The 15,392-nt window shown below is 49.5% G+C and overlaps 1 protein-coding gene across 7 annotated transcripts in view; it reads right to left on the reverse strand.

The window, feature by feature from the left end:
- Positions 1-15,392, reverse strand: part of CNTFR (ciliary neurotrophic factor receptor) — a 197,828-nt gene that overhangs the window by 153,748 nt on the left and 28,688 nt on the right. For 2 of the 7 annotated variants that reach the window (XM_026865928.1, XM_026865933.1), the window contains exon 2: positions 1,584-1,687. In XM_026865928.1, coding sequence (XP_026721729.1) covers positions 1,584-1,687 — 104 coding nt within the window. Of the gene's footprint in view, positions 1-1,576; positions 1,688-1,933; positions 1,954-2,158; positions 2,187-2,710; positions 2,775-11,236; positions 11,322-15,392 lie in introns of those variants that run through there. The other 5 variants (XM_026865934.1, XM_026865935.1, XM_026865930.1 and 2 more) reach the window with 5 other exon arrangements.

The raw sequence follows: 15,392 nt of genomic DNA on the forward strand, positions 1-15,392 counted from the left end.
CAGTTCAGCAGCGCTCAGAGCTTGTACTGAAGCTGCGACACATTTGTCAGATCCCTGACTAGACCCATGGCTAATTTTACAACACTAATTTATCTCACCATATTATATCGCTTTCATTTCATCCCCCTGGATCCCATTACTGCCAGTGTACCTTGTAGCCAGCATGTAATAGTAATTGGTATTATTAGCGACGTACCTTTCTCGAGCTGCTCTATTTGCAGAGCTGCGAGGAGTCCCGTGGGTGGGCTGGTCCATGCCAAGGATAGGGAGGGAAGGGGTCCTTATCCCATGCCACTCCATGGATGCCAGCATTGGGCAATGCCAATGTCAGGGCTTTGCTGCTGCAGAGCATCTCTGCATGCTCAGATCCCAGTCCACTCCCCACTGCTGCTCCATCAGGTGCTGCCCATCCCTGCAGTCCCTTAACCTTGAGCTTTTAACTCCAGAGCCTCTGTTCAGCCTTGCACACAGAGAGCATTGCTGTCCCTGCCTATGGCTCAGAGGATACAGGACTCTGCTGATCCAGGGTGAAAAGGGCTGTAAAACATTCCTGGGAAGCACAATGTGGGGAAGAGGGCAAGAGAGCTGCACAGGGAAAATTCATGACACTTCATGCTATTTTGGCTAACAGCTTCTCCTTTTTGGTGTAATCTATTGCTTTTCCAAGACAAACATAATTAAAGCCATGCAGTTTTAGCTAAGTGGGAGGCTGTGCTAGTCAAACAGTGACAATTCCCACTTAAGATGTCCTTGCCTGGCATTTAGAGACTTGTTAAATTTTAATTCATCGTTTTCATTTCTCAAGCACAGCACCAGCAAGCGCTGGCTTCCCCAGCATGGCTCCGCAGGGTCTGTGTCCCCAGGTGGGGCAGCCTCATCCACCAGCCCCTTCCCTGCTCCACCAGGGTCCCCATGTCTTGGAGAAGATGACCCCAAACCTCTCCTTTAGCAGCAGTATTATCACAGCCCCATACAAAGCACACATATAACAGGTCTCAGAGGTGGGGAAACCCCTTGGTGGTGATGGTGGTGTTCTCCTACAGGGATGCAGCCCTTTTCAACAGAGCAGAGACCAGGGAAGTTCATCACATCTGTGATGCTGCAGCCCCCCAGTTCAGTAAAACAGAAAGAACATCCATCAGGCCCGAGAGCCTGAAGTTGTGCTTATCTGTGAGAGGTGGCACCTCAGCTCACACCACAAAGCAGGGCTGGGTGATACTTACCTGCTCTAGAGTATTTCAGCCACCATGGGACCCGTGCTACACCAAGTTAGTATCCCCAGCTGCCCTAGGGGCTTTCAAGCAGGAGGGCTCTCTGTGGAGAAGCCCCTCATGCATTTTCCAAACTGTTCATCCAAACCCGGCTCTCTACGACCTAAATATGCACTGTCAGCATCTGCACAGTTTGTACAGCAGCCATGGGGCTGCTCACACATCAGAGCCAGGGTCAGTCTTTTGCCACACTTTAATAAATGCCATCCCAGCCAAAAGACACAATGCCTACAGTCCCACCACACCCAGGTGGCCCAGAGTGCACTGACTGAGGATAAACCAGGTGAGCAAGTGTTTTAACCCACCTCTTACCTCTCCACCAGTACAATGTCCTTGGGGCGTTCCCAATTTCTCATCAACGTCCAGGGGATTCTTCTGGCCGCTTGACCAACACTTGCACTCAGATCTGGGATTTTCTTCAACAAAACAGAAGAGACAACCTGTCAGGTTACCAGGTGGAGCTCTGTCATCCATTTGGGTTCAGAAAACAACCGAGGGAGGGGGGCATCTGTTTTCCAGCCCTGACAGCAGGGGGTAACTGGTGCAAACATGAAGCAAGTTTAGATGAAGAGCCCTCCCACATAAGCATCACAGTCCAGCCCCAAAGCACTCATTTGCTTAATTTTTTTGATTTAGAGACATGAAAGGGGAGAAAAACATACTGCAGCTTGGGGCATCTCTGATCTTCTTTAAAGACAGACAGCTATGTTCCCCAGCCAAAACAGCATAGCAGCACTAAAATGTCAGCCCAGCACCAAGGCATTTGCCCATGAGGTCTTGTGCTGCCTAAACCCTAATCCTGCAAAGCCTCACACACTTGTTAAACTGTGCGGGGAGAGGCCAATCTGACTGAACCCGTGAGTGTGAAGAGGAAGGCACGCACGTACGGCTTTGCAGCATGGACACTGAGGACTGGAAATGGGAAAGAGACTTTCTGTGCTACGTCTGACATGCTGCCTCGAGATGGAGTCTGAGGCATTACTGTAACCAGCAGCGCCTTCAGTTACAGCAGCAAATATGCTTTTTGTGTTAGACAAACAAATTATCACTCGAGATCCATGCTCATTATCTAGCTCTTGTGGCTGAGCTTATATTGTTCCCCCCCACCCTTCTTTTTAAATGCTTTGAGGAGACAAAAAAGTCTTATGCTTCTACATTATTAAAAATGAAAAATACGAGCCAAGCTCCACTGGCAAGAGGAAAGCCTAGGAGTCGCTCCTGCGGAGATGCTTTCCCAAGGGTGACAGTGACTCCAAGCCTGGAACACCATGGGTTTTAATTAGCACCCAAACCCAATCTGATGAGCTTCATCAGGGTCCTCCCAAGGACCCCATCCAAACTCTGGGCAAGTCTGTGGGAGGATGCTACAGAAACCCAAACTGCAACCCCCATCCCCGCCCCCATTTGCCTGAAAAACCTAAATAAACAAACATACACACCCCAAACTCCACTGAGTGCCTGATGAAAAAACCCTCGTTTGCAAAGCACTGAGAAATAATTAAAGTTTTCCCAGAGCTTAAAAGGAGGAAAGCAGACCGTTTGTCATGCCAGCAGCCATGGTGTGCCGCAATTCATCATGCTTGTCAGGTGTCAGCCACCGAGAAATTTAACTCCAGCTGCCCCAAGCTCAACACCCGCAGCTCAACACCCGCAACACCCCATCACTCAAAAACTGCTCTGCCAGGCACCCCTGAGCTGACAAGTGACTGGCAAGGAGGGGAGAAGGCTCGTCCTCGGCAAGTGTCTCCTTGCTCTGCAATGCCAATGCAACTTCTTGGTTTTATTTATTACTTATTTTTACCCACAGATGAAGTGGAACAGAGGAGACCAGGCTACAGCAAGTGACGACGAGCTTCGTTCATCACTATGTGCCAGGGACTTGCCTGGGTTGTCGTTACAGTTTGGCAGAGATATGACAAGAGAGATGGGTTTAGCACCGAGCACCCTCGGGGAGATTTTTGCAGCTTCCTCTGCTCAAGCTGCAAGGATGTAGCTCTCACAGGGACAGTGTGTTATGCTGGGTATGAAGTGCAAAATCCCAGTGACTTTGCTGAGAGATGTCCCTGGAGCCTGCTCCTATGGAAAGGACTGACACTCCCTGCCACCACTGTGCCCTGTCCTGATGGGACGAGCTAGCCCTGCCACAGGTCCAGCAGCCCAAACTTTCCCCATGGAAGTCATAGCTTTTTAAGCACCCCAAAGTGAGATCAAATTGGGTTTTGGAGGAGATCAGCATAACCAAAGCAGGTCACCAGCTGAAGGACCTGTCTCAGGCATGAGCTACTGCTGAGCCAGCAGGAAAATCTGTGAGCTAGACTGCCCCAAAACCAGGAGACTGCCCTCATCACAGTGCAGGTAGGCTCACTAAAGAGCAAATATCACAGAGCAGGGACAAGCCCTGGGGCAGGTCCCCGCAGAAGGGCTTGTACCAGTCATGAGGTCACCTCACATCACCAAGACTTGAGGTCCCAGAAATGCCAGGGTCAGGACACTTCAGTGTGACACCTGCTTTATAGGGACTGGCTGGGGTGCCCCCAGAAATACTCTTGGCCATTTCTGTAACAACAAGCTGAGTCAGGAAGAACCTACAATCCCTGCAATGCAAAAGCACTAACTGTTTCAACAGGTCCCTGCAAAACCCTGTAGAAAGCCCAGCACCCACCGCATGCTGCATGTCCCACATGATGCTTCTGCATGTTACAACAACGGCTAAGGGATAACTGAACCACTTCTTGGGGGAAAAAAAAAAAAAGCAGCCAAACACACCGCATTTGCCAAAATCTTTCTTCCCATCACAAGCCAGGACTACATCAATAATCAGGGACCAATGAGTTTCACTTGTACCAGCAGAAGGGGCCCACAGTTTCCCAGCAGCAAAGCATTCCGTGCAAGAGCTGCGGTGTAGGTTTTGCACTCACATGTGCTCAAAGCAGCTCAGTTCCTGATGTGGGAGCTGAGTGGCCGCTACCTCCCCACACACACTATATATAATACACCCACCCACACAGCAGCATTTTTCAGAGTCTCACAACTTGGCGCAGGGAAGGTGGATTTTCGTGTTGTCAGCAACAAACAGATCCCTGACACCTGGCTGAAAACCTTCCCCATAACTATCAGACCCAGACTCACAGCACAAAGATACTAGAATTTCTTTGGTGCAACAACTGCAAGAAATTTTCTTTGGATTTTTTTTTTTAAGCTGTGGATAAAGCTAATGCTGTTTTCTCCCCCAAACTGCATTCTGAGAGCAGCTTAAAACCCTCTTTGCTAAAATTTTCCAAAAAAATTCAGCCGGAGGCAGAGACATGTGAAGTTTCAGTCCAAATGGTTAAAGGCTGGCATTGTTTCAAGCAACTGAAGACAGGGGCTTATAATCAGAAGTGTCAGGCAACCTTAATTATATTATTTCCTGAAGGAAATAGTTTTCCCTGCCGAAGTCCAGAAGTTATTAAAAAAAGTTGACCTCACTGGAACCAATCAAGATGGAGACAAGAAGCCTGTGATGGATTTTTAAGGCAGGCAAGTTCCCGCATCTGTATTTTCGGGGGTCCAGGATTTTAGGACAGGTGTTCCTGGACAAGCCTGGCCTTGCAACAGTCCCATGGCCAGGAGCCAGGATGTGAAGCCCCCTCCATCCAGGCAGGGGGACACGGGAGCCCTGTGCGCCCGAGAAGGGTGCTTGCCTGCGCCCAGATTGATTGCTTCGCCAATGCAAGCAAAGAAAAACAGCCGGCTGCTTTGTAGCTGTCAGGAGCACACAGGCTTTTTGTCCGTCTCTTCCCCTGTGACCATAAATAAAAGTGACAGCAACTTTATTTAGGACTTCTTCCAGTTAAGAGGGGATGGAAGAAAAGTGAAAAATGAAACACTAGCTCAGCAAAGGCGGAGGAGGAGGATCTTGGAAGCACAGCTCAGGCTGTGCCACAGCTGCAGCAGCCTGGTCTGGTGGCAGCCCTTGCACTCACAAAACCAGCACCTCCTCAGCCCCATCAGTGCACCCTTCTCCTCCATCCTTCCAGGCAAAGAAACCTCATCCCTCATGTCCCCAGTGCTAGCTGAGAGGCTGAAGAATCTCGAGGGAGTCAGAGGTAGAATAACTGTGTCTTTCCTCCTGAAAGAAATTAAGAGAACCCCCTAAAATTCAGAGGAGAAAGTCACCCCTTCCCCGCACGTATGCAAAGCTTGTACTCATAGCATCAACAGCAGCCCCAAAATGCAGCTCAGTGTGGCTGAGCAGTGAGTGCAGTGTCTCCACCAGTGTCCAGTACCACAGGAGGTCCTGGCTGTTTTGGCTATAACCTCCAAGGAGTTTTTTGCAAACTGAGGAAAGAGCTTCTTTCTATAGAAAGCATAGAAAGAGACTCAAAAAGCAAGAGGTGAAAGCTGCTCTGCGAAGGGAATGAGCACCCAGCCCTGGGTGAGCACAGCCAGGATTTCAGCATCCCAGATCTGGTCTCCCCCAGCTCCCTGCAGCATCTCCCAGCAGCACAGCACCTCGCGTATCACAAGGGTATTACAACACGCTGATAACTCAAGCTTTGTTTCAACCTTTGTCCTGCTTGTACCACGTTGCTGAGCTGGAGCTATGCCACACACACAAATCCTGTCCCCAACAGGGGCTGTAGGGCTCATGCTGTCTGCACCATGGGGTTCCCAAATGCTTAGGAGCTTGCCTAGAGCTAGACTGGAGTTATGCTATGCACCTTCACCTGCACACAAAACACACTCAGGGCAGGAGTACAGGAAGAGACCCACCATCCCCGGAGATGGGTGCCCACCCCATCCAGAAGGGTTCAGCGTGGAAACTGTGTGCAGCTCCCTGGGGAGAGAGGCTGTGAGTGACCTCATGGGTTTCTTCCACCATTGCCCTCTCTGCTGCTGTGAGTCAGAGATTAACGACAGGCCATTTGTCAGCACCGGTGGCATCATCGCCAATCTCATTTCTAAGCAGACATCTGACCTTGCTTGCATCCCCGAGACCCGTGTTACCGCACGGCTCAGGCAGCCTCCTGACAGCTCCCAGGGGAGGCAATGCAAGGCAGGGCACCGGGCTGCGACACAGCCTGATCCTCAGTCAGGACGCCCAAGACAAACCTTTCAGCGCAGCATGAGTGGTGAGTGTTCATCAGCTTGTCCCACTGCCCTACCCTTTTTCCAACTGGTACGCAGGCAAGGATCTCCCTTGCTGAACACTGGATTAGTTTGCAGAGAAGGGAGATCTGTTTCCAAAGAGGACGACTCAGGCAAAGCCAGCCTTGCCTGAATCTCGGGCAGAGTGGGTAAAAGACCTTTTTACCATGCCCGCAGCATCCTGTGTCACAGCCCCACATTACCCAGCCAGCTGGGAGGTTCAATGCGCTGTATGAACTGTGACACCCAGACCTTCTCCACATCCGACCACCACCCAGACAGAATTTTAATACAGATCTCACCTAGTGAGGAGACCAGATAAAACGCAGACATCAATCCACCATGCATTTCTAAGCAGACCTTGTACCTGTGTCCTGCAGCGTAGATGAGCTACGCCACAGGGTCCATCACCTGTCTGCCCCAAACCAGACACGTCTACTGTGCAACTGTCACTTGGACAGCACACACAGCTCTGGTCATCACACCTCAGAAGGGGCGTAGTGAGAACACAAGAGGTACAGAGGAAGAAGAACAAAACAGCTTCTGCATCACAGCATACCAAGCACACCAAGACTTTTCAGCCTGGGAAGAGGGAAAGGGAAGGGGGAGACAGGATTTAGCCACAGGACCTCAGGCTAGACACACTGTGTTTGGCCAAACCATGATGCTCGCACACCCCCTTGCTAAATGGCAGAAAACAAGTTATTTCAAGAGGAGCAGGAAAAATTCAAGGTGAACAGGTCCTCTGACAAATCCTGGTCCTGATGCAAGCTTTGACTCAACACAACCCTCAACCTTAGACAGTCAGATGCTGGGAGGATTACATCCCCACTGGGAGGGACGAGACAATCAGCAGGACAGCTCTTAGTCCACACTGAGTCAAGCCAGTCCCAGCTCTCATACTTCTCATAAGAGGAACAAATTAAAATGATGTGGGACTGGGAAAAGACACACTCAGTTAAGATGAAGAAATCAGTGCCATTAAACATCATTAGAATAATATGCCCAGAAAGCTTCATAAAAGGAGATACCATATGATTGAATGCTCTCCAGACCCTCATTTTACACAGACCCAAAACACCAACCAAGAGTCTCTTCTAACAGCCAACACTCACAACTATCAGAAGGTTTTTTGGTTTTGTTTTGTAGGGGTTTTTTCCTGAGGAGCTTTTTGGGTTTGCAATTGAAACTACAATTCTTTTAGTTCCTGGGGAAAAAAAAAAAAAAAAAAAATCATTTTTCATTAAGCTGAAGCAAATGGCATTTTTGCTTGTCAAAAATATTTGACACAACTCTGACAGACTCGACCAGACATATAAATAAAAGATTTAAACCCTTCTGCTTCAGAGCTTAAGAAAAGCCCGCTGTCAGTCCCATGCCAGTACAAGCTCTCTCCTACAGGTCACACTCCCCCGGGGCTGCCAGCACCGTCCTGGCGCTGATGCTGGGACGGATGGCAGGTACCAGCCACACCAGACCATTCACGTAAGCCCACATTATCCCACTGCAGGCTGCTGCCTCCAAGCCTGGATCATGCCCCCCCCAGGCTAAACAAGCAAACAGCCAGCTCTGGTGGCAAGGGAGGTGAGCGGCATTGATCCTCTCCCTCTCCTGCCACGATCCGTATCCAATAACAGCATCGACCGAGAAGCGCTGGATCCTTTATTTCCTCGGCCACCCAGGCTGTGCATCAGCAGCCATTGGGTCTCCTTCCCCATCTATCGTGTCAGAGACGTGGCTGCAGATGCTGTGACAAGACACAGAGCAGTGTCGAAGCCCATTTTGAAATCCTTCTATCCTACTGAAGCTAGAGAGGCTTATCTGCATGGATTTATACTGTTTGCACCAATATTTAGCTACTGAGCTGACTAATCTGTGTGCAAGAAAAACCCCGGTGGCTCAGAGGCTGAGCAATCTACATCATTCATCATTTAGATCAGCTATTGTCTTAATCCTCTTTAAACTACTGTATAATACATAAGAGAATGGATGTCCTATGTGCAGAGAAAGCCCAAGCTGAAGCTCAGAAACTTGGACAGAAGCTATAATGATAGATCCTATCAAGCCACAGAAGAAAAAGGAAACCTGTTGCACCTCTCAACAGCTGGTTTAACTTCTTGCTCTCTCCACCTCAGCAGCCTTTAATTATTTCTTAGCCAGCTTCATAAAGCAACACAGCTCCCCTGCGCTCTCTCCCCTCATCACAACTCCATTATGAACTGGGGACCCCAAGCTGCACTAGCCCACGCAGTGTGATCTTGCTAAAGCTGCTGCCCTGAGGACAAGCACCCCTGTGCCCCAGGAGCTGGGACAACCCAAGCCAGCATCAGCCACGGCCGTGCTGTTCTCAGAAAGGCAACAGCTTTGCACAGCCTAGTGTTGTGCTTTGGGCCCTCCCTTGCAAACAGGCAGGCTCAGGTCAAGAATTGAAGTCTGCTTTGCTATCCAGGATCACACCGCACATCACTGTGGCACCCGGTGGGAGGACGCACAAAGAGCAGGTTTCTTTATGGAAACAGTAAGGAGTTTGGGGGGAGAAGGGGAGGGGGGGGTGGTGCAACAAGGCAGTAGCAAATGAGGCTTTAGTTCATTGCCTACCAGAGCTGAGGGAGCTAATAAACAGACAGATGAGAACTAAATTGTCTTCTGAACCTCTGTATCAGTATTCACATTACAGAGGCTGCTTCCAGCAATTCCAGCATATTAATAATAAATGCTACATAATTACAGCAGACTTGCTTTTGTCCTCTCTTCCTGTTTACTGTCAATGCCTGCTTAACCCTGTGCAGCCCACAGCCAGCTCTCCACAAGCATCAACCCCTTCACAAGTGGCACAGCCCTGGCACCAGCAATGGGTGCCTTTACCAGCTCCCTCTTGGGCTGGATAGGGCACAAGAGCAGGTGAAGGAAAGCTCCAATGCTGCTACCAGTTCACACTGATCACCTTTTACCTGTCAAAGTCATAACAAGGTTGCTGCAGAGCACGTAAAAGGAGCAGTAATACCACTGGGAGCTGGCACTGGGCTGGCAGCCCCAGAAGGAAGCAACTGTGGGAAGACACAGATGATCCATAGGTGCCAAGTCTGGCACCCAGCTAAAGAAGAACCAAGTTTTTCTGTATTCAAGTTGCACACCAAACCACCTCCCCACACTCCTGCCTCGTTCACCAGGGACCTTCAGACCCAGCCACTCTTCCCAAGTGTCCTTCCCAGGCAAGATGTACCAAAAATCTGTGCCCTGTCTGATCATTTAATGAGCTGATTCAAATGAGAGCTAAAGACCCTCTGGCACTTGCTCCCCGAATTTTAGAAGTGTTTCATCCTATCTAGCTGCAAACTTAACTCTGGAGGCTGCTTTGCTTTCTACAGGACTGTCTATGCGACCATTTCTTCCTCAGTTGCAGGCAAAGAGCATCAAAACTCTGGAGAAGGGTCCATGTTAACAGTGCAGGAGCTGTTCATAGCAGAGCACAGGTTTAATTTGCACCTTTCAGGCTAGCTCTCTCTTTTCCCAGCCTTCCAGGGAGGCTGCCATGCCCCCTAACATGGCTTCAATAATAGAAAAGAACAAATAGCTCAAATGGGATTTCTGCAGGAAGAAAGCAACATGCAAAACAAAGCACGCCCTCCTTCCAGTACAAATTAACTCAGCTTCTGCCTCAACTGCAGACCTTTCCAGACATGAGACCCACTGGACAGCAAACAAATGCCAAGCAACTCAGATGCAAATCTCTCCCTGCACAGAGAGAGCCTCAAATGATAAGAGAACACTTGGCTCAAACAGTTGAGCATTGAGAAGCCTTCAAATGGAAAAAAACAAAACAAAACAATTCAAACCAAGCTACAGCACTGACACAGGGAAAGCAAGGCAAGACTGGAGTGACATAAGACCAGCTATCCCTCAGACACCAGTGTCCCATCCAACCTGGGATATGCATGGCATCCCCCAGTGCTGGCATCCTGCCATAATCCTCCAATGGTTCTCACAGCTGCACATACCCCTTTGCGTTTTCTGTGCCATCTCCTCTGTAAGCTGAAGCACAGAAGCATTTTTCTCCCTGTATGTGTCATAGTCACTTTTTTGGAGTTCTCAGAAAATTAAGAAGCACCAGTTGTTCAGGAATAAATGATAAAGAAACACAACTTTTCTGTCCTACGATGAGTACAGACACATAAAAATGAGAGGGGCAGACCATGCAGGGGTTGGGAGGAACACACAAGCCAGGAGTCTTCTGCACCACTCACATGGAGCAGTCACGCCAGAGAAGGATGGAGCAGGAAAAAGAGGAATCATCATCATTACATCAAGCTCTTCTTTGCAGGATAGTACCAGGAAGGCTACTTTGAGAGGAACATGGCCAGTAGATAACCACAGGGTGTGATAAGGAAGGCCAAGTTCATTCCTGTTGTGTGGCCCTGGGCTGGTTGCACCTCTGTGGGCTATAACTCTCTTCACTCGCTGCCACTTTTATCAGGACAGCCCCAAATTCTTCACTGCAGGGACCTTTGCTCCCTGTGCAAAAGGGGCTCAGCATGCTAGAGTCCCCACACCTCACACTGAGCTGGTGTGGCCGGGAAAGCAATAAGCCATAGGACAGGGAAGGGAAACACACCAAGAGCTGCAAGAAGACATATATCAATCCCAGAAAGGAAGATCCCAAGCTGGACTGCAGCTCTGAGACACATGCAACCGGTGATGCTGGAGGTCCCCACACATAGAGAGAAGCAATGGCCCTGGAGCCTCTTGCAGTGCCTGGCAACCTCCAGCTGTCATAGCAGGATTACAAGCATGGGAGGACAGTGAAGCACCCAGACCGCTCTGCACACCCCTCTTACCAGCGCACACCCAAGCTAAGACCAAACCTTCCCAGCACAGTGGTGCCACTGGGTAAAACAAGATTTGCCCCAGGTTTATCAGCCGGCTCTCCTAGATGCAATGACAGAAGAACATTAGACATCCGAGCCCCCTGACTCATCTCCAGGACAGCCTGCATCACACCCCTCTGCCAGGGCTGTTTCCCTCCTTTCCAACAACCTCCATGTCCAAACCCATCCCCCCAAATCTCAGGATGCAACTTGGCAGTTGATGACAGCATGTTGGAGGCTGTGTGAGCCTCTTGTGTCAGCCCCCTCTACAAGCCATTTCAAAAAAAAGAGAGCAAGTTCTTAATTACAAATGAAGCTGCTAATTGATAATAAGCTCTGTTAGCTCTAGGGGAAACAGAGGCAGAGCTGTGCCCCTCACACCATGGATCACTGATTGCAACTGCAATATGAGGGGCCTCAGCTCCCCAGGAAAGCTGTTGGGGACACAGCTGCACTGCTTCCAGCTTGAGCTGCAGATGCCAGCCCAGGGATCCTTCACTTCTTCCAGCCCTGGACTGCCTCCATGCACTGTGACAACCAAAGTTCTGACACCTCCCCCAGCTGATGGTCAGACCCTAGTGAAAATCCAAAGTCAGCACCCACAACCACCAGCAATTGCCTCCACCAGACTTTTTCTGTAACACAGCAATTCAGGCTGACAGCCTCAGAGCTCCTCTCAAATCACAGAATCATCTAGGTTGGAAAAGACCTTGAAGATCATCCAGTCCAACCATTAGTCAAGATAAAGATCTCCTTGTTTGATGGGAATGAACAGCTTCGCTATCACCATATCCCAGCAGCACTTAAAGATTTGTACAGTGTCATGTCTCCCTTTTGCTTGGCCCCGTGTGGACTCCTGCATCTTGAAGAGTATGAGATGAAGTGATGGAAGAATCAGCCCACGCCAGACAGGCAAGATCAGGACAGCTGAGATCCTCCTGCCACAACTTTCTCAGCTCTGCCTTTTGGAAAGCTCAGAAACACAGTGCAGAATTACCTCTTAATAAGTAACGGGTAGTAAGTAATTAAATAGTAATATTAATAAATAATTAATAATAATTCCTTAATAAGGGACTGTAAAGCTTGAAATATTTGAAACTCATGGGAAGCTTGTCTCTTGCACAGGGAAGTGCAGGGCAGGCCTGCCTCATTCAGGGGCTCTGCTGGAAGCAAAACCAGTTCTGCTGGGTTTGGCCATCAAGCAGCCAATGCTGAGGTCTCCATCCATCCACTTCCTCACTGCCCTTCTTGGGCAGCTCAATTAAGCTTAACAAATTACATCCAGCACAAGTCACGAGCAAATGCAGGAAGACTTGGCGACCACAGTGCTGTGCAAGCAGAAGGAGAATAAATAAAATTGACTCAAGTTGACAGAAAACTGTGCAGTGAAGCTTGTTGGAAGATGCCAATTCAGTGATAGAGATTCTGTAGTGAAGCATCTGTTTGGGTGACTTTGGCTCAAAAGGGGTCAAAACCAAAATGTGACAAAAGCCAATTCTACCTTTAAATACAAAAAACTCCAGAGAAGTTTCATTCTATTTCAACCTCACATTTAAAAAAAAAAAAAAAGAGTTTAACTAAGAAGGAAGAAAATATTGCTAGTTAACAGAATGGATTTAGAATCAGAGATGTAGAATAACATTGGCCCAGATCTCAACCTAATGCCATACAGGTGGAGCAGGACTAGCCAGCTCAGGTCACACAGGGGCTGCTGCAGGTCAGGGCTGAGCATCTCACAGGCTGGACCTTTCCCATCTCTTATTCCTGTTGCAGTGTTTGACCACACTCATGGTGACAAGATACTTCTCAGTGCATGACAGGCAATCAAATGCTCCGAATCAAGCTGTTGTTTGCTGCTCTGTCCCCCGGTGCTTCCAAAAATCAGTTCCATCTCCTGTCCCTCTTCACCCATTGAGAGGCTCAAAACAGCCATAAGATCCCCCCACAACACCCTGCTTCACCTTCCCTTCCCCAGGCTGCACAGATCCACTGCTTTCAGCATCTCTGAAGCCATTCTTCTCCTCCACAAACTCTCTGGAGTTTCCCTGCAGACAACCACTGATGAATTTTGACATCACATTCCCATGGAAGATGGTGGTGGGAAAATACTGTAAACCAAGACAGACTGCACAGCTTCCTGGAGGGCAAGAAACCCTTCCCAAATCTAATGGTAGCCATTAACTGACTGTCACAGTTTTCTCTTCAAAAAACAAAGAGCCTTGATCCACAGCAATTCAAACAGTTGCTGTTTCAACCCAGTTTCCTCCCCCCGCCCCATTCCTTCAATTTGAAGTCAATTACAGCAAGGTTAATGGGGTAGAGAGGATGCCAGTCGGCTGGGTAATGATGTCAAAGCACCTGGCATTGCCTGGGCAACAGCTAGGCAGCAGGGATGCAAATGAAGGCGCAGGATTGCACTTGGTCCCTGGAAACGAGCTGATGCAATTGAGCATATCAGCATTAATGAACATGGTAATAATGAGAGAGCACCCAGAGAAACAAGACACTGATGAGGGGTGGGGCTGCACCCAGCAGGAAGATATGGCTATGGGTACCACGTGCTGGGTGTCAATGGGAGCAGGGTCCATGGTGCTGACCTTCCTCCAGGTCTTCCCGCACCCTTCACCACCATTCCCACCGTTTAACACTCTTTGCACAGCCAAGACCAGTCATGTTGTTCTTCTGCTGAAGTCTCTCCTCCAGCAGCTTCTGACTCCTCTCCAAGCAAGCTGCAACAGGGGGGCCAAGAGAGGAGCTGCATCCGCCAAGAGGCCACATCTTAGAGTGACCTGATAAACGTGGGGCTGAGGCAGCAAAGACCAAAGGGCAAGAGGTGCACAGCAGCAGAGGTGCTTGAGGGTATTTCAGTGCAAGGAGCAGCGACCTGCTCAGCAGTTCCAGAATGCTGTCCAGCTTCTCCAAAGCTTGCAGTCCTCACATCTGTAATTAATATTCTGAAGCTTGCAGGCAGAGCAACAGGTAGTGCTAGATTGGATGTCACCTGCCAGGACACCACTTGGCACAACAGGCTTCCACAGATAAGAGTGCTGCAAGCTTCAGACACCACCAAGCCATTTCCAGCTTTAATCCACCATCCAACTGCTGTATCGTATCCCTAGTCCACAACCTCCATCAGATCCCCCTCAGGACATTTACTACTTGGAAAAACCTCACTTCTACACTGTAATATTCAGTGCTATTCAGTGTTTAAGCTCACCCCATGCTGCTACTCTGGCCTCTTCCACTCACTCTCTTTGCTCCCCAAGCAGAAGCTATCTATCTATCTATCTATCTATCTATCTATCTATCTATCTATCTATCTATCCACATACCAGCGGGCTGGTGCCCCACACCCACTCTCATGCTATCTGCTCACCCACTTCAACTCCACAGCCCACCCTAAAACATGCTCCAAGGCAGCTCCACCAGCAGCCGCAATGTGGCCTCACAGGTCTCCTGCCTCAGGAAAAGCTATATTAGATAGACAGGAGGAAGCTGACAGCATTTCTCACACCAGTGACTAGAGGAGCTTGCACAGTTAAGATGCAGCTGTGCAAATGAGATCCCCCCAGCCCCAGTGATTCCCCATAGGCATGAAGAGTGGTATCAGGGACACAAAGCAGCCGACGCCACAGGGGAGAAGTTGGGTCATGCATCCATTTACAAGGTCATCGGCCTGTGCCTCTTTAAAGCCCTTCACTTTCCCCCGAGGCAAGTCAAGGTGACTTGGACAGACCATGCTGCTGGTGTTCCTGTTCTCACCGATGCTCTCTGCTATCCCCTGCCCTTGCACTGTGAGCCCCTCAGAGTCGAGAATATCCTTCTCCGCTCTTGGAAATGGCCCAGCAAAGCAGCAGCCTGTGCCATAAATAACACTGGCAAGAGCAGAGCAGCCGTGGGCTCTACAGGGACCGGAGCATCCTTAGCCAACCCCATGCACAGGCTCTGTGGGATACAGGGCTTGCCCCAAGAAAGCACCTTCCAAGCATCCTCCCTGCCCACCACAGCGGGACCAGGCATGTGTGGGCTCACAGCAGTGCCATTCCCAATGCCAGGTCTCTCCATGAGTCCCAGCACGTTTCTTTTAAATGTCAGCAGTAAAACCGGCTACACAGAGGGAATTAAA

The sequence above is a fragment of the Athene cunicularia genome (genome assembly GCF_003259725.1).
Source record: "Athene cunicularia isolate RWA chromosome Z unlocalized genomic scaffold, athCun1 chrZ_part1, whole genome shotgun sequence".
NCBI lineage: Eukaryota > Metazoa > Chordata > Aves > Strigiformes > Strigidae > Athene > Athene cunicularia.